General features: G+C 44.3%; 1 protein-coding gene across 2 annotated transcripts in view; it reads left to right on the top strand.

Annotated features, from left to right (window-relative positions):
- The window catches only part of LOC106742026, a 48,742-nt gene that overhangs the window by 21,298 nt on the left and 8,085 nt on the right, over positions 1-19,359 (top strand). For both annotated transcript variants that reach the window (XM_014614608.1, XM_014614609.1), the window contains 3 exons: positions 8,676-8,755; positions 11,176-11,254; positions 14,880-15,052. In XM_014614608.1, coding sequence (XP_014470094.1) covers positions 8,676-8,755; positions 11,176-11,254; positions 14,880-15,052 — 332 coding nt within the window. The remainder of the gene's footprint in view (positions 1-8,675; positions 8,756-11,175; positions 11,255-14,879; positions 15,053-19,359) is intronic.

The raw sequence follows: 19,359 nt of genomic DNA, 5'->3' as shown, positions 1-19,359 counted from the left end.
GCTGGATATTCCGGCACGCGCGCCAGGCGCGGACGTGTCTCATTAATTGCCGGATGGGACATTGTGCACCTCGTGAGATAGAAAATCGCGGGGCAAAATTGCCAGGCGCGCACGTTCAGCAGTCCCCTTCGGTGCGGGGAGCTACTTCTAAGCCTCTTGAGAGGCTTTTTTATTTATACAGTAGCGACGCGTGAAAAAAATTATAATATCTGTTCTAACGCTTATAATACGAGTCCGGATATACCTGGTGTTAAACGCGAGGAAAGTGCTCCCCTTGTGCGAAGATAACGAAGATGAAAGTCGAGAGCTCGGGAAAAAGAAGAATCTCTTCGGGGCTTTTATGCGAAATAAGAAATGATCTCTTCAAACGAGCACGAAATAGGGTTGGAAATTACACCCGAAGCTTCGGAGCTTGGAATCTTTGAATCTTCGATAGATTATATTCGAATAATGAAAGTTTCGAAGCTTAGAATATGTCAAATAGTATTACTCTTATAAGTACAAAATATTTCTCGGCCCAGTCGTGCGCTTTCACCCGTAAAATTTGCCCACTTCCTCGAAAATGTCGTTACTCTTTTAGAATTTCGAGTTTCACGTATTGTGCGAGAGCGCCTTACGTCTGCATGTATATAAATCATCCTCTCGGGTCTTTCCGTCGCTTAACAATCGATTTGCGATTGATTCCCATGATAACGAACCCAGCACGATTGTTCTGCAGCGCGCGATGAGTTTCTCCGTTAAAAAGACAAATGGAATTGCAAGAGGAGCCTTCGCGTTTCAGCCATCGATGTTTCGTAGTTTCCCAATTTCACCTTCTTCGTAACGTAGAGCACGAGCGCGGCTCGGTGGGTGGAACTGCGAGATAAGGATAGCGCATCTGGCATGTCATTATTGGTATCGCCGGCTCGCAGGTGCAAGGGCAGCGATACCTTTCCGTTGCACTAACCTATCACGATCTGGGTTAAAAGCCATTTATCGCGAACGCCGTCGCGAATCATAGGTCACTATTCTCGCAGAGAGCTTGCCGCCGACACTAGGTATTAAATCGGCCATTAACAAGGCTCTTTAGCCTATTGTCCTGCGGAGCATTTCGTAACGATTGCTAATCGTCGTATCTTCATTCAATGGATTTTTTCCCGTTCACCGTGTCCGAAGTCAAAGAAGATGCCGGGAGAATGAAATATTCACGGATTGCCCGTGAATAGCCTCGCGAAGTTGAAGAAACCGGACGAATAATCGCGCGTCGGGAACGCGTCCTCGGATCGATAAGAACGAACGAATCGAGCTAGCCCCGATTCGTCGGAGACGAGGATTGGAAAACCACGGCCTTGGCGAGACGACGTTTTCGAGTTAAATGGCACAGGTTTGCGCATCTTGCCGAGGAATGTGCGTTAAAGATTTCTGCAAACGCCTGTAGCGCGCTTCATAATCAAGTTAACCGTCGTTCGCGAAAAGTATACCTGAGCGCGATCTCCCACGACACTAAACCCCCATCTAAACATTCGTGGGCGCAATCGGGGACGTTAACGATGCTCTAAATGGCGGTGTCAGTGTGCTTATAATAGCGCTCCATTTGCCGAGATAAACGCATGAGATAGCGTCGCTCCGTTTACGATGTTCTATCAGCTGCCAGCACGGAGAAAATATTGTAGTAAGAATTATTACAAAAGTTTGTAACGCTGGGATATACCGGAATTATTATCGAAATTACTATGTTTGTTGTAATCTTCAGTGATGTGAACAGGTGAATACTGTTAGTAAAGATTACACATATAATAATTTCGAGAATAATTCCAGCGTTACAAATTTTTGTAGTAACTTTTATTAAATCTTTACTTGTAACCGATATACGTACCAAAGGGAACTTTCCCATAAACAAATGGATAATAATAATAATAAATTACAGATATATTTCTCGATTAAAAGTCTCACGCACAGACCGATATTGTTGGTATCTCGACAACGAAGCTTTCCAACGGCTGATCCGTCGGGCAGACCGAGATCGATATGAGTTACGATGTCGTAAGTTGAGTTCCTCTAATGGCGCAAATGTCATCGCGTTGTCGTAAGTTGGGTTCCTCTCGCGGTGGCGCAAACGCTCGTTCTTTCCTCCGGGCAGAAATTTCAAGACGCGCTTCCCAGTTTTGATGTACAGGCGCCAGGCGCCCATTGTGCGGATTAGCTATCCAATTAGCTGTCAATCCATCCGTCCGACTCTCCGGCGACTCCGACGAGTTTTCCAGCCCGTTGCGCGACGCGAGCGGATTTATGCGCGTCGATCACTCGCGCGACAAAGGAATCGCGGCGTGGAATCGAAGAAGAAAGAGGCTGTCGCGGACCTTTGCGCCACAACCACGGCGACAAGTCATTAGATCATTGTTACGCGGGCACGTCCGACCGATCGTCGCGCGGCGCAAGAGGCAAATGTAATCGCGAGCGTCACGATGAGACGACGATGACGATCACGACGGCAACGACGGCGACGATGATGGAGTCAAGGAGAGCTGCTTTCCGCTACAAAGTCTTCCTCCGACGCTTGTCCCTCCTTCGTTTCGCCATTTCCATTTTGTCGTTTCGCTAATTAAGCTTCCGGACGTCACACACGGAATCGTGTTTGATTAGCAATATCTCTTGCATCTTCGAATGTCTGTTCTTTACACGCGAAGATCGATTTGTCCCGCATGGCACCGGGACTCCGATAAATCAAAACCTTTTCTTAACCCTTTAAAGCCCAGTGTACATAATAATGTACATTAATATTGGGCCTTCCCCAAATTTCATTTGTTGGTAAAGTTATGGTCCCGTTGGTATAATATTATCATTCCATCCTAAATGAAACTATATTCTTCGTTCCAACCCCGTGAAATATTGTCTTTCCAGCTGAAGACCAATGCATGCAACTGCGTGTAAAGCAAAGTCGTCGACGCTCGAATTTATCGGAAGTTATTTGCGAAAAAACCTAAGTAGGGAAAGAAGTACAGTGATTGACAAGAGTATACTGATTAGCATATCGACATACTTAAACGTAAAACAGGTTAACTACTATCATCGAATATGCAGTTGTTAATGATAAGGGAGAAAGTGGTCTGTCGAAGAGCAGTCGGTTAAGCTGCAATGTACCCATTAGATTTTAATCAGAAGCCACAGATACACTGGTGGTGGGTAACGCATTTATCTAGTTGGAAATACGAGAGTTGCGATGAACGAACCTCTTTCATTTTGGAAACCCCTTTCGTCAGATCGAGTAACAGAAAGATAAGAAAGAGTAACAGAAAGCAGGAGCGCGGGCAGATACGCGCGGATGACGTTATTGTCGGGCGGATTACGGCAGTCCACGCGATGTTGTAAGACGAAAGAATTTGTTTGGAGTGTCCAGGAATGTTCTCTCCGCGGGCGATGTCTTCGGCGCGGATCACGCACGACTCGGAATCTTGGTCGGGTTGCGGCGTCAGCGCGATGAAATTTCCGTCGAAGTGTCGAAACACGCGCAAATCGAGAGATCTTCTCTGGAGCAAATGCTCGTCCGCGAAATTGCTGTAAACTTTGGCAAAATTTCAGGAATACAGATATAAATCCCTGAATTCGCGATTCGCATTGCTAGTAGCGCGAAATAACTCCGACTTTCCCTTTTATTCGACGCGATACTAATAGGACAATTAATTCTAACGATAATTATTATTATTATTATATCTTGACGAGACAATTATTTTTGTTATTACTAAGAGAGAATAGAATGCCATTAAGATGAAATTATTCAGCGAGGAAAATATGTGCGATTTGCATACAGTATGTATCTGAGATCACGCTCACGGATCTACGCGCGCGCTCTTGCCGGCTAATTAGATCTCCCAATTAGCGCCGAATTGCCGGTCGACCTTGCCTTTGGAACCCTGTTTCCGTGAGCGGAAGAGCGTGCGATTCTCGCAAATCTCCGCGTATCTCCGCGTACCGAGATGTGTCAGATGACGCGTCAGCCGAATTTTGCAAATTTCCAACGAAATGCCGCAATCGTCAGGTTACTACGACGGTCGTCGATGGACGACCTTCGGGTGTCACGGCAACAGAACGTACTTTGTGGCGGACGTGCGAGCCAAGCGGCTTCTCTCTCTCATGGGCGAACGCGCCGGGCCGGTGCCGGTCGCCAGGCGAATGTCCCATAAGCACTTTCACCCGCGTCCACTTCCTCGAGAGCATCGCCGTTATATTCGCCACTTATCGCCTCGAGGAATTTAACGCTCGCCGCTCTCATATTCATTCATGGCGATCCGTTTCCATCGCGCGCGTCCGGCAACCTTGAGCCGCGACGATTTTCGCAATTACACCTGCCCTCTTCGGTCTCGTCGAGGATCTCTCGTCCTGACGTTTCAGTGACATTTGCTTCCCGGCCGGGAAGGAAAATCTTCTCGGGTAACTGATACTCTTTATCGACACTTCCTTCCTCGTTCGAGTAAGAGCAGTAATATGAAGTTTCTCCTCGCATTTTCTCTTCTTTATCTGATTGTCACATTCATAATATCTTTTGTATAAATAAATCTCTTCACAACCGTGCAATATTTTATAGTGTTGTTTGGTACATTTTTCGTGAGATAGTATCACGAGGAAGTGGCATAATTTCGATAAATGATAGACATTTGAACTAGAGTGCCTGCTGTCAGATTGTCCGGGCGATATTGCAGTGATGAAAAAATGTTGACTTGTTTTGGCAAAGTTACATCATTATACGCCGCGGATTCATTTCTATCTTATCGTATCTCGCCGAGAGGGGCAATACTCGATAAAGGAAGAGTAATGAATCGAACTGTTTTTGCTCGGAATCAGTCGAATAAGATGTACCTTCTCTCGTCGGTCGACCCCGAGCTACTGGCTCGCAGGTGTTCCTCGCGGCAGAATTTTTCGGAGTCGCGCCGCCCGAGGCGCGAGATCCCGAGGATCGCACGTGCGTATATCGGGTCCTCGAGAAAGATTTCTCCAGTTTCCGCTGACCTACTGACACTGAATTATCGTCCATGTGTGTGCGCGCGTACGACGTACGAAGGAACGAACGAGCGAGCGAGCGAGTCTTGTAATTGCAAGCACTCAGAAAAGCAGACAGGTCGGTCGGGTCGGACGGACGGACACCGGCGTTTTATCTCGTTGGCGATAATGTCGCGTTGTATATTAACGTCACCGACTTCGGAAGTGAAAAGAGTGTACGGCGGCGTCGCGTCCGTGAACACACCGCGGATCCTTACGCGAGGACCCGGCGCAATAAACTTCGACTTTGTGAGAGAAGGCATGGGTCTTTATTGCTGTCCGATCGAAGTGAGTCGCCATTCACGCTCGTATACGCCAATTATCATTTTCGTACCTTGATTTGGATTTGATTCCCGGACACGCGAAGGGAAAGTTCTTTCCGCGAACGAGCGGACGACAAAGACGAAAACTCTTCGTGGGTTAAAAAGTCGTAAAAGTGCGAAAAAACATCTGCAAAAAGAAAAACTGCTCGTATCGCGAATCCGGAATTGAGTTGGAAGAGCGAGTGCTCGCTTTGCTTTACGAGACGTTTCGATTGATACGGCTGCGAAATTATCGAACGAACATTCAAGTTCGCGAAGGAGCAACGATAAATATCAAGGAGAACACGTGGGCTCGCCGAGAACTTCCGGACTCACGTGCTCGGTCCCAGCTCACGTGCGCCTTTCGTTCCGCGGTCCCTCGATTTCCCAACAAACGTGTAAAACTAATACGCACTTTCGTTTCTAATGTTGAAACCAAGGAAAGGAGGGAGAGAGAGAGAGGAGGCCCTTCTCAATAAAAAATTGTTCTTAACTTACTTGGCTCCTTATGGTTTTATACTGATAAAAAGTTTTATGTTATAAACGGTTCACTCAAATTTTTATGTTACTTTAACGAGGTGAATATGTTAGTTTCGATGGTTCGGATCACTCGAGTCTGAAATACGGCAATTTCGTCGCCGATCATTCCGCCGTCCCACCGTAAGCAATCAAGATACTACGTGTTATTGTTGAAAGCGGCGGCGTACAGCATATCAGCAGCTCTCAATCGACCGCGATGTTTTCTCCGGCGCGTCGTCGTATTGGATTTATCTCTGAAATGAAAGAATTATATTGAAAATTATATAAAAATCTCTTTGGAAATCTTTATTTTTATTTGCCTCCTTTTTTTATTGCCTCTTAATATCTTTCATCTTAATATCTTGATTGCTTTTTTTTCCGGTCATTAGTTCGTCCGCTTGATGAGGGAGACATTCGATAAGAGAGTAAGAATCACCATTTCGCAGTCAGGTGGTCTGGTGTGAACCCCCATGGTAGCTGCGACGTGCCGTAAGTGACGTATACGAAGTAGCTACTCTCACTGTCTCGCCGCCGTCGAGTGTGGAGCTCAGAAGGAGCCGCAGAAAGGAGGAAGAGGTTTTATCCTGGCACTCGGGGTTCCTGGACGCACCCGTCTGTTTTCGATTCGCCCGCAGGTGCCCACCGGCGAAGGTGCTACACACGTAGGTCCGTCCACCTACGTGTTATTGTTGAAAGCGGCGGCATATCAGCGGCTCTCAATCGACCGCGATGTTTTCTCCGGCGCGTCGTCGTATCGGATTTATCTCTGAAATGAAAGAATTATATTGAAAATTATATAAAAATCTCTTTGGAAATCTTTATTTTTATTTGCCTCCTTTTTTTATTGCCTCTTAATATCTTTCATCTTAATATCTTGATTGCTTTTTTTCCGGTCATTAGTTCGTCCGCTTGATGAGGGAGACATTCGATAAGAGAGATGGAAAGCTTTCCCACAGATTTAATTTGATTAAGCGTTTGGTTGAAACTCGCCACGTTTCGTGTCATCGAACGTAATCGTTTGTATATTATTAGCTTGTATGTGTATTGTACGCGCGCGTGTGTGTGTGTTTGCATTTGCGTTACATCTTTTATTTCAATTTCTGCGAAACGATCAGTCGGAACAATCGACGATCGTGCGCGAAAGTAAACGCGCGGATGAAGATCAACGGCTCGCCGTGTAAGATCGAGAGTATCGAGACCGGAATAAACACCGGTCAAAGCGAGCGAGAATTCCCGCGCTGGAGAACGCGGTGAATTCACTCGCTTGCTCTTGATCTTTCTTTTTTCTCTTTTCCTCTCTCCGCCTTTCTGAGCGTCTCTCTCTCTCTCTCTCTCTCTCTCTCTCCTTCCCTCTCACAGAGAAAGTACATATGGTTTTACCTGGAAGCCGCGACGACGTCGTCATGCGCCGACATTTTCGAGGATATGTCGCGCGACGTTTTTCCTTCTGTATCGTCGTTCAACCGAAACTTTTCTTCGAGCTGAAAGTATGTAACATCGCGCGAAAATAATATTCCATCCACCTATCGTTGCGAAAAAAAATAGTAACGGCTTCCTTGAAAATATTGTGAAATTGCACAATATCGTTGCGAATAAGATCAAGTGGATTTCGTGTTTAATTAATGTGTTTAAAATTAAATTAACATTATGTGTAAATAGATAGGATAAAAGCCTGCTGACCGGCAAAATACGCCTTTTTGCGCGTGACAGGATTACATCGATCCCCGAATTTCAGGCAACACTTTATTCGCGCGCACGAACCCAGTGCGCTTCGCGTGCACCGGCGAATTAATTGCATTTTGCGATATGAACTTATTAGTGTTACATAACGCGCAACGTCACGCGCAGAAAAACAGATAATTATCTTAGAAAATTATGTTACGCCTCGTGCCACTGTAATCCCGCCTTTTTTTTTCTTTTTATCGCTTGTCTCTCCATCGTATCGACACTTGTAGACTAACGTGCAACAATAAGACAAGTGTTAAAAATTAGAATACGGAGTATAAAATATGTAGGTTTTGTTTATTATTCAGGGTCAAGTCTTTGGTAACATATGTCAAATACCGGAAGTAGCACCAGTAATTTGCATATTTACTGAAAAGTTTGCTTGACTTTTATTTGCCTGTTTTAAAATCGACTTCAATGTGGCAAATGTAGGAGAACGTCGAAAGTTATATTAATCGCGTATGTTATGTTATATTTGTTATATTATCATGTATGTTGTATTCGTTCAACATACATGATCAATATAATTGCAAATGTTCGTCTACGTTCATCTACATTTGTCACATCGTAGCCGGCTTAAGTTTTATCATGTGATTGTATTTCATAAGAACTTAATGCAACATATATGGTATCTCAGACAAACTTTGTGAAGACGTAGAACGGATTGAGGCGAATAAAAAATTTCATTTGTTTCATCATTTCAAAATTCCATCTTTTTGCAAACAACACGCAATTTTTAATAATTAATAACTCGAAATGTTGCGTATTATTTGCAACATAATGGAGGATTTTTTTGTTTATCTCAATACATTCTACGCCTTTGCGAAGTTTGCCCCTCTTGGTCTGGGCCACCTTGTATAATACCGCATAGGGTGTTCCTTAAGTCGCCCAGCCATTCTCAAGAGGACGATTCTTTGGTTTATTTCAAGTAAAACATTTCACATAAACACGTGTCCTCCCCTTAAGGATGAGTATTGCTTAATGAGTATGGCTTAAGGAGCATCCTATAGTCAGTAAGTATAGTCAGTAAGACAAGTTTCACTGCGATACGCGTGTCTCGAGAAAAAATAATTGATTTTTCGGGAAATAACGTGACTCTTTACTTTTTGCTTTCAGAAGCAGCTTGGTACTGCTGTGTGCACTGTTCATCGCGGTGTCAGCGTTGTCGCCGACGATCAGCCAATTCGATATTTCTGGTAAGTGCTCTTCAGCACAGAAAACATCGCATTTCACGTTATTTTGATAACAAAAATAATTATTATAATCATCGTTAAATTTATTTGCGGGAGAAGAATACTTTAGCCACGAGACGAACGTAAAAGACAAGACAATCACGTTGTGTTGCATTCAATCGCCCGGCGCGCAACTTTTAGCGTACAGATGCTAATGTTTCTCGCGGGATTTCGCCGCGGTCGCCACGCAATCCTTTCGTAATACCTTCGCGAGCAGTTCGACATTGTTAACGGAACGTCTGGCGGCGCGTTTACTTCGGCCGATTATTTGATTTAACGCGCGCGGCTTCATTCGTCAGGAAAATTCAGCCGGACGTCTTGCGACACTGCGAATGCTCTATGCAACCGTACGGAGATAATGAGTTGGATCTTGCGAAGGGTTAATTATGGTGAACGTACCGATCTCTCGGGAACGTGCGCAACCTATCGAACGGATATATCCGTCGTGCGCAACGAGATGATTAATAAAATGCGACGAATGCCTGTCACCGCAGGGATACGCGTAATAAGCGAGAATACATTTATCGGTTTGCTTCGATCTCGGTATTTCTGATCATAGGAGGAAATAGCGTTACTCGTAGGTGATACATTTGATAATTCATTGATTTGAAACTGTCTAAAATTTTAGAAGAGAAACGGGCATTTTTTTTTTTAATAGACATTAGGAGAAAAATAGACATTAAAATTTCTCTTTATACGACTACTTACAGCACTAATTGTCACTTGTTAGATTATTTTGCTGAATCTACAAATTACTTTGCCGTAGAAACAAATGAATAAATATTGAAAGACACTATTTTGTTTTAAGAAAATTAACGTATCTTAAAAACAAATTTACTCAATACACAATTTTTCTATCCTGGCAACGAAACTGTTTTTGCTCTAATTACGAATTCGCTAATTTGGTCACGCTAATTAAATTTTATCGCTGTCGCAACGAATATGCAGTAACAACGACGTCTCTGCAACAGCAAAATAAGTTTTTCCGTGCTCTTCTCTCTTTAACGTATATATTTAACGGTAAAAAGTTTAACAAAATGTGAAAAACAACGTACTTCGTACGGATATAAAAATACTCGTGTGTAGTTCCGGAGCGATAAAAAAAGAAACACACATAGAGAATCAGTGTGCACACAACTGTTGATTAGCATACTTTGGATATTTGCATAAATAATTGGCTAACCCCGACGGCATCACCTTTGGACACGAACGTTGAGTCACCTGCGAGAAAATACGCGCGCGCGCGCGCGCGAACGCTGACTAATCTTGCGATTCTCGGAGACTCTTTAGCACTTTCCAGGATGTACCTGTCAAATTGGTTTCGCGCGGCAGACCTGAATCGCATAATTAGTACTTAGCGAACGACGACGCACGTCGATCATCATACCCTAGCTCTCATCGATTCCTGACGTAACTCGTGACTCTATTCAAAAAAAGAAAAAGAGAGAGAAAACTAGATACTTCAAAGATAGATTCGAATGGACGAAAATAAGATGATTCGGATATAAGAATAAAATGGTCCGAGAGAGCATCTCTTTGAAAGAACTCAGGATTATGTAATTTGCGATGTACCTTTCGAATTACGCCGGTTTACGCTTTTATCGTTCATTCAAGAGCCGGACTGTCGAAATGGTAAATTGTGCAACGGAGCAGACGGACTGGCGGTGTTACAAATTTGAAGGAAACGCCAGACAATTGTGAGACCGCTCCCACACGCACGCCGGTGCGTAGGAGGATGGGTTTACGGGACGTTACGATCGTAACGTTGTAAAATTACATCAGCAATTGGAACGGAGGGCATTCCTCTTCTGATTATCGTAATCTCGGTTAGCTCTCTCGTTGCTTACTTGCGTCGTATTTCTAATCCATATATTTTATCCGCGCCTCGTCAGAGCGATCGCGCGAATACTTCAATTCAGGAACGACGATTTTCAAACAAGACTCACACGAATCCTCGTTTGCGAGAGTTATTATTCATAATTACCTTTCGAAGAAGAGACTATGTTTTAAATTAAGAGTTAAATAATTGCAGAAGTTAATACCTAATAATTAATTTCTCAAGTTTTTTTCTTCGGATAAATAATTAATAATTAATTTCGCAAACGTTTTTTCGGATATTGCAGGAAAACTATTTCAGTTTTTTTCGATTTTATCACATCTAAGAATTTAAATTCTTATTATACAAATAATCTGTGGACATAATTCAACAATTCGATATCTTCCTGCTCGAGAAATTCTGGTCCAAATTCAAACGTTTCAAGCTGAAATATACGATATAACACGTTCGCTTATTATTACATAGAATGTACATTTCTCGTGTGTAATCTCGACACGTATAAATTCAGAGGCACAAATTTGCGATAGATCGCACATTTCTGTTACAGAATATGTCTACGGGGTGGATCATGACTTACAAGCGAGAGCACGCTCGGCTATCGAGGCGGAGAGATTCGCCTACCAATCGTAAGTTACTCTTTATTTTAAGATACTTCCTGTCGAGATCACTCTTATCGTTCAAGTTAAATTTCGGACATAAATCTTCGAGGAATGCGTTCTTGTGTGCTATGCGCACACTTTCCATTCGTCATACAGCTCCGATGTCGACAGCGTTGCTCGTTATTCTTCCACGGCGGCGCATCGGTGCAGTTTCGTAGGAGAGTCAAATCGTCCCCTTTATATAATGCGGTAGTTTTAATAAAATTCGTAATAGTAGAAATGCCGAAGGTCGCGCGCGCTCCGCCGAATGTATAATAAAGCCGGTTCGCGACTTCGCGGATCGAGAGAAAAAGAATCCATTGTGGACGCCAAGGACAGGCGGATCTCCCCACCGTGCTGTAATTAATGAGAAATTGATTTCCTGAACGTTGAAGAAAGAAAAAAAGGGGCATTTGATTTCTCGCTTGATTAAAGCGTCACATGTCTGTCGATATCGCGCGAAGCGTGCGATGAAAGATCTCGAGCCACCGGGAGATTTTTGCATTATTAATTGTCACATGATAAATCGCCTCCCGGAATCTCTCGGAAATTTTCGGGCCGGCAGAATTCCCGATTTTCGCGCGGCGAAATGACATATTAACGATAGTTGCGAAGACGACGCGCGCGCGTTGAACACCTGGACTTATTATTATAATATATACGGCGCGTAATGATTAATTAGCGTCCTCGTTACGTTCTTACGAAGTAAAATATTGAGATAATCACACACGGGAGGTAGCAAAGTATTTTGCATTACGCGCGGCATTACGCAAGTGTGTACGCGCGTAACGTTCCAGCGGTGTCTGCAGAGCGAACGCATCTCTCGGATCTATGCGAGATATTTCGGTCTACGCGCGGCGATGCGAGTGCGATAATGAATGCGTGTAATCGAACGTGCGCGCTTCTGTGTACTTCGCGTTACGTCGAACGTAGAATCGTCGCGAAGAATCGTCGAGATGTCGATTCCCACAAGGAAGAAACATGTTCTCTCTCTCTTTCTCTCTTTTGACGAGAGAGAAGTAGAAACAGAGAGAGAAAGAAAGAGACAAAACGTCTGATACAATGATGTAATAATATTATGATATTAAGATATATCAATGAGGATATTTTTTAGTATGTACAAGAAAAGATATACATGGTAAAAAGTTTGTGTAAATAACAGTCCACTGAAATTTTTACGCCACTTTAACATGGAAAGATATGTTAAAAAATACATTACATATTAAGCAAAGACACGATAACATATTTACTTTGTTAATATATTCGCCTTGTTAAAGTAACACCAAAATTTTAGTGGGCGGTTATTTACATAAAATTTTTTACTGTGTATGTATGAATGTATGAATACATTATCGTATATATTATCATCGGAAAGTTAAATTGAATTAGGCCTGATATCAATTTATAGCCGGTCGGGTGCGGAACCAAGAGAAGAAAGTCTGTTCTGAGGCTGAGCTGAATTAAAATTTTAAATTCTACATTAAGTCTTGAAAAGGAGTAAATGGAAATAAGTTCCTATTAACTTTCCACAATAAGTGCTCCTTTAATGCTACAAACGAGAGACCTCCAGAGTCTAAATTTTAGTTCTACGTTAAATCTTTAAGTGGAGAAAACAATAATAACTACCCCATTTGTAGCATCACAGGAGAACAATAAAAGATCTTTGAAGAGTTAATGTAGAATTAAATTAGGCTTAAAATAGCATTAAAATTTTGATACGAGGAGTCTAAGACAGACAGACAGACAGAAAGAGAGAGGGAGAGAAAGAATTCTCGCATTCGAGAATTCGATGGATAATTGGAAACATTTTAAAAATACACTCGATAATGTGCACAACAGAAGTTTCAATCGATAAATCACCGTCTAGTGACGCGCGTGCACGCGTTCGCCAGTGATATTCGCGGAAATTGGCCAGACGGCCGGCGCGCCGATTGTTTGCATATCACATTATGATTATGCATTTATTAAGAGTGCCATTAGCATGAAATTGTCGTAAACGATCGCGAGCGATGCTTGCAAGCAACCCGTTGAATCGCGACGTGAAATATTGGAAATATCGGATGTCGCCGGTCGGATAAACACGACACCGCCGCCGACGCGACGTCTTGTGAAATTATAATTTGTAATGCAACGTAATAATGCTGATTGTAGCGGTTTCCTCGTAGCGGGACTGCGACAAAATCAGCATACGTAACGGAGACCGGTGTAAATAGGAAAATAAAATGTGCACACGTGCGTCGCTACTGAAGTTGCCTGGAGAAGAGAACTGGCCGAGTCGGTTTCCACAAGAACGCCCGTCGATTTTACATTTCCCGCGGGAAGGAAGTCGATACTCGCGATTTGTACCCGTTCGATGCCGGCGGTCACGCGCCGCCGGCGCCGGTAAGAACAAAGCCATTGAATCTCACGGAAATGAACGGCAATTGTCACTTCGCTTTACAAAAAGCCGATCCGGTAAACGCGATTTTCGAAGAGCTCTCGGTTGCGCTACGGGAACAATAGACCGCTGCATCACATTTTAACGCGCGACTATTTTCCGTGTATCAAGACGAAAAAAAAAAAGAAAAAGCGTATATGAGTCTCATATCGTTGAGAAAAAAGAGAAAGAAGGGAAGGAAAAGGCAAAGAAATTCAGCTTCCTTCAACCAAAATGTATTTCAGTTTGTTCACTATCCGGTAAATCCAAACAAACTTTTTTTCCGCTTTGCTTTTTCGCCAACACAAGAACTGGCGTGTACGCGAGTTCCGGAGTGAAGTGGAAACGGCAAAACGGACCTTTTCCGATCGGGCACCGGAGCGACTGGTTTTCCCGGCGGTATTGACCGGCTCGGCAAGTTGCCGTTGCTGCTGCTGGTGCCGCACGCGGTCTACTCGCGGCGACGGTCGGCCGCGTGACGGCTGCGATCACGGCCACGGTAGGGCATACACATTGCTGTGCCCGCGCGCGCACCGTGCACTCCCGTGACCGGCAGCCTTCTCGAGGTCGAGGAAAGGGAATACCGCCGGCAATGGTCGTGCGAGAAACCTTCCTCGTGACTGAAATGCCGACACCACCGGCTGACTGGCCGACCAAGCGACCAGCCGACCATCGTCGGCGGCTCCTTTCCTCGGCCATGAAAGTAAAAGCGCGCTCGTCGAGAAGCCGACCGCGAGAAAAAGGGGGAAATGGAGCAGGAAGGACGCTCGCTCGGCAACTCTTCTGGTTGTACTTTTGCCGAAGGCGCGTCTCGACATCGGTCGCGCTCTCCACGCGATTTTCTGACGTTACACTCGATATCATCGTTAGATCTTTCTCTCTCTTTCTCTCTTCCTGCTTTTATCTAAATTAACTCTTTATAACATATATCCCGTTCTCCAGCTTGCGAATTTGCAATCCACTTTAACGCTCTTAGAGAGCACAAAACTCTGGAGCGGTGATAAAAGCAACTATCTTCCTCTCGCTTCGCAATTGTTCTCGACTAATATTTTTAAACTGTAATGTATTTTTTGAATTTATACGAATTAAGTTGAAAGTTTGTCGCGTATATAAGATTACCAATCGACATGCTTCTTCTCCATCGAACCCTTAATTTTACGATAATCGTCTAAATGAAATTCTCCCTTCTACTTTCAGACCGGAAAACAGGATACAGTCGGCGAGCGCGCCATGCAGAGTGCGATCGGAGAGGCCTTGTCCGCCGAGCAAATACAGAACGCCTTCCGGCACTTGCAATAACGTGAGGCACCCTGCCTGGGGTGCCAGGGGTTCGCCGTTCCTCAAGCTGCTGCCGCCGGCGTATTCGGACGGTAAGAAGAAAGCGTCGTTCGGATTGCGAACGAACTCGAGCCGAAATTGCATTTTTACATTAAGTGTAATTAGTTTTATATGAAAGAAAAAAGGTCTTCAAAGGTCTTCTATTGCATTCCTTTGATTCTACAAATGGAGAAATTATTGCCGTTTTCCCCGCTTGAAGACTTAACGAATTAAAATTTAAACTCTGAAAGTCTCAATTTTCATTTGTAATATTAAAGAAGCACTTATTGTGTTCCTTTGACGCTACAAATAGGAACTTATTTCCGTTTCCTCCTCCTCGAGAACTTAATGCAGAATTTAAAATTTCTACTCAGGTTTTCATTCAGTCCGCCGGTTGTCTCTTGTTGCCAGACGCGTGAGAATGTGAGATAATTAACGTCCCATTAATTCCCCGCGTCTGAATTCGGTCGAAGACCGAGTTCTTCGCCGAGCGCTTTATAATTGACTTCCCGCCTGAAGTGCGAGCGAATAAATTAAATTCCGATTAACGTTCGCCGACATTCGCGGAAATAAGCCGCGGTATCGTGGCGTTCATCTCTAGCCTCTCTATCGCGCGGTTACCGACTCGAGAGCGGAAAGTGAACGTCGGAACGCTGTTCGAAGGGGAGAAAGACGAGTAACGGGTCGCCCGTGAGAAATTATAGACGATAAAAAGATCACAGCTCTTCCGCTGGAACTCCTCCCGGGAACACGCGACCACAATTAATTATGGTTTACCGGAATCGGTGAGCACGCGCGCGCGCACGAGGGTCGTTCGACGACGTCGCGTCGCATCGCACTGCGAATGGAAAGTGAAAATTGGAACGCGCGTGCTAGCTAAACACCACGAGGCGAGCCTAGATCCATTTCGACGAGCCGCGCTCGTGGCACGCTCGGCCGACGGAGGAGCCTTGGGTTTAGAAAAGGCGGATTAGCATGCGGGAAGGCACGCGCGCGGGCCCCGTTGAAATAGAGAGTCCCCGTCTCGTGCGCTCTACGTGCGCATCGATTGCGACATCGGCGAGCGCGCACGCTATAAAATAATAGAGAATTCTACCTGCGATCCGATCGTTTGTACCGGCCGTTACGTGCTCGCACCGCATAACACACTGTTACACACCGTGCAGTCTGCCTGTCTCTTTCTATCTCTCTCTCGCTCCTTTTTTCCCGCCTGTGTTTTCCCGGAAAGAAAAATCCTCCTTCAGTCCCGCGATCGCGCGCCTCTTCGCCACGGTATTGACTCACTTCGTCGCCGGTCTCTCTCTCTCTCTCTCTTTCGAACGCCTCGTTCCTTTTGTTATTTCTTTGACACGCCTCATGGGAGATTATGATTGTTGAAGTTGTCGTTATTACGACTTTTCAAGTGGATTTAACTGTCTATATTAACTTTTCACGCGTTGTTGGTGTAAGAAACTCGACATTTCAAAAAATGGTTAGAGCTGAGCGAGTTTTGCACCGAACCCTTCAATCATAGATCGTCTAAAAAGGGGATCAATCGCAAATTATACTTTCTTGTCGCACGCGTCGCGATTTCCAAAACAGACGTCTCGAGTGGTCCTTCTATTCCGCGCGATTACGAGTGCCTATATTGATTGACTTTTATTAGGAAATTTATCTTATATGAAGTTATACAATAATCACAGGAATTGCGTTGTAATGCCGTTATTACGGCGATAAGTGGAAGTAACTCTCATGCAAATGCACGCGAGATCAGATTTATTATTGTTGGAATCATCAATTACCGTATAGGAAATGTTGGTATCGCGATAGAATATCGCGAAGTCGTTTCTAACAGCTCGTAATTCTAAATTAACTCGACGCTCTCGGCGTTCTCGCGCGAAATAATTGAGCGAAATTCAAAAAATTCGTGTAACCGAATCGCCCGGCCGGTCGGTCGGTCAACCGGCCGAGCTGACTTTCGGCGATATTCCCCGCGTGCAGGAAGAGAGGGAAAGGCAGCTGCCGGCGCCCATCTCCGGGAAAAGAATCCGAACGAAAATATGAAAGTGAGAAGACCGAAGAAAGTGACTCTGGTCTTCTGGGCAGTGGTTGCCACACGATGCCTTTCAACGCCGCTGACCCCAAAATACCGCGATGGTCACTGAACGCCTTCCCGTAAATTTTCATTGCACTCTCGCACGATCGCGGAACATTCGCCCGAAAAGACGCGCCTTGCCAAATCGGAGGCACAATTGTGACACGAAGAGAGAAAGAGAGAAAATTACAATCTAAAAATTATAGTCTTACAACATTAAAGAATTTATATAAATGCGTAAGGTAAAAATACTAGTGTCTAGACACGTACTTAACTGTGGACATTTTCGTCGTTTCCCGAAATTTTATACTTTAATTTCTATTTTAAGTCTATTTAGTTCTACATGAAGTCTTCAAAAAGTCTTCTATTGTGCTTGTTTGATGTTACAAATGGGAAATTACTTCCGTGTTTTCCACTTGAAGACTTAATGTGGAACTAAGTAGACTTAATGTAGGACCAAAATTTCGACTCAGGTTTGGTCCTTATAAATACGAATGTTTGATCTTTAAACATGAAATATTTATATATATTCAATGCACGTATTATATTCTATGTTTAAAGTTTGAATATTCGTATTTAAATTCCTATAGCAACATGAAATTAGGAACGTGTCCAGGAATTGGTACATTTACCTTAATCTGTGTTTGGAACTAACGCGTGATGATAACGAAGTTGGCGCGTAAAAGCAGCCAAACACTGGCTGTATTCACTGCCAGTACAGAAAATCTACCGGATTGATGCAAAAGTTCGTTCCGTTTCGTAATGAGTCCTTCGTTCGGGAAATCTAGAATTTCTATGCGAGATGCGGGATCATGCAGCTATGACGGAGAGACAGCAGCTCGTCGGGCGAAACGGCGCATATTTAATCGATTAATTGTATTTTAAAATAAATAAATGTTGTACGTATATTTTGATTAAAAGAACGGAAGGAACTTTTGCATCAACCTAATACGTACAATGCGCGTAACGTGAACTATGGATTTTCATTACTGGCAGAGTGTAAATGTGCGAAATACACAAGTCTGTAAAAGCGCACACGCGAGAGGACGCTCGATAACAATATACGCACGGTAACGATCTTTATTAAAGACTTGTGCGAAAAAAGTTTTTACACCGGCCGTTATCAAATAATCTGGCAGCTGCCAACATTAATATCGGTGTGGTTAGATTATAAAACGGCGAACTGACGGCTCGTTAAATATAATACCCGTTATATATAAAAACGAAAATGCAAACGTTCAAAACTGTTCTTCTTGAGTGCGGTATATCCGCGTTACTGTTGCAAATACATTTTATTCGTTAAAATTCATGTTTTTAGTCTTTTCGCGTAAGAAAGTGTTGGCGTCTCACAATGAAGTTGATCGTGCCTTTATCGAGTCGCGCGATTTACCATCTTCCATCTGGTTCGATATCTCCGCGCCCCGCCGCCGCGCGCACGCAACAATCTGAAACAAATTATATGCGGCAAAAAATATTCCGAGGAAATATTAGACACGGAATAATAAATTGCGAAACGCCGAGTCTCCGTCTGCACGACGCGCCGTTAACCAGAAGTGATGAAAAGGTGAGGTTCTCGGCGATATTTGAAGGGAAATTTTCCCAAGCTCGTCCCCGCAGATGATTCGCGCGCGCGAGTCCGTCGTCGCAATTAGGAACAAGGCCGCGGACGAGCTGTTCCGTTGGAACAGTTTTTCAAGTGTTTGCGGATCTTCTTCTCCTTCTCCGGCAGGATGATCAGGTGAATAATCTCACGGACCGCGCGAGAAACGAGCGAGTCGATCCTCTCGCGATCTCCGTCGTCACTCTCGACGACACGGTATCTGCAGCGCGTCGAGAATTAAAAGACCGCGTTTTTGACGCGTGTAGGAAGATGAAGAAGAAACAGAAGGAGGAGGAGGAGAAGAAGCCGCTGCGGCGTCGTGTAACACTTACCGCGTGGTCATTAAAGAGCGACGCCTTGTGCGCGTAACCATGACACAGAATTTTGACACACATTGCACTTTTCGAGACCCCACGTAGAGCCGCCTTCGGCTCGTCACTCGCTCGCCGGTAACATCCGCGTGACTCATCGCGCATCTCTGCATACGAAAGGCGCTACGACCAAATTCGCTCGCACCGTCCCTTCGGAATGAAATATTTATCAAGAAAGGAAAAGAAGAGAGGGAGGGACGACAAGAGAGAAGAAGAACGTCTGAATATTTCATCAGTGTCTCATGCGCTGTCGGATTGACGTAACTAGGCGCCTCGGGGATTCTCTGTCAAATCCTCGAGGTCCGGTTTTTCGAG

Source organism: Dinoponera quadriceps, unplaced genomic scaffold (assembly GCF_001313825.1).
Source record: "Dinoponera quadriceps isolate SergipeBrazil2010 unplaced genomic scaffold, ASM131382v1 scaffold696, whole genome shotgun sequence".
Taxonomy (NCBI): domain Eukaryota; kingdom Metazoa; phylum Arthropoda; class Insecta; order Hymenoptera; family Formicidae; genus Dinoponera; species Dinoponera quadriceps.
This window is presented reverse-complemented; position numbering and strand designations above follow the sequence as displayed.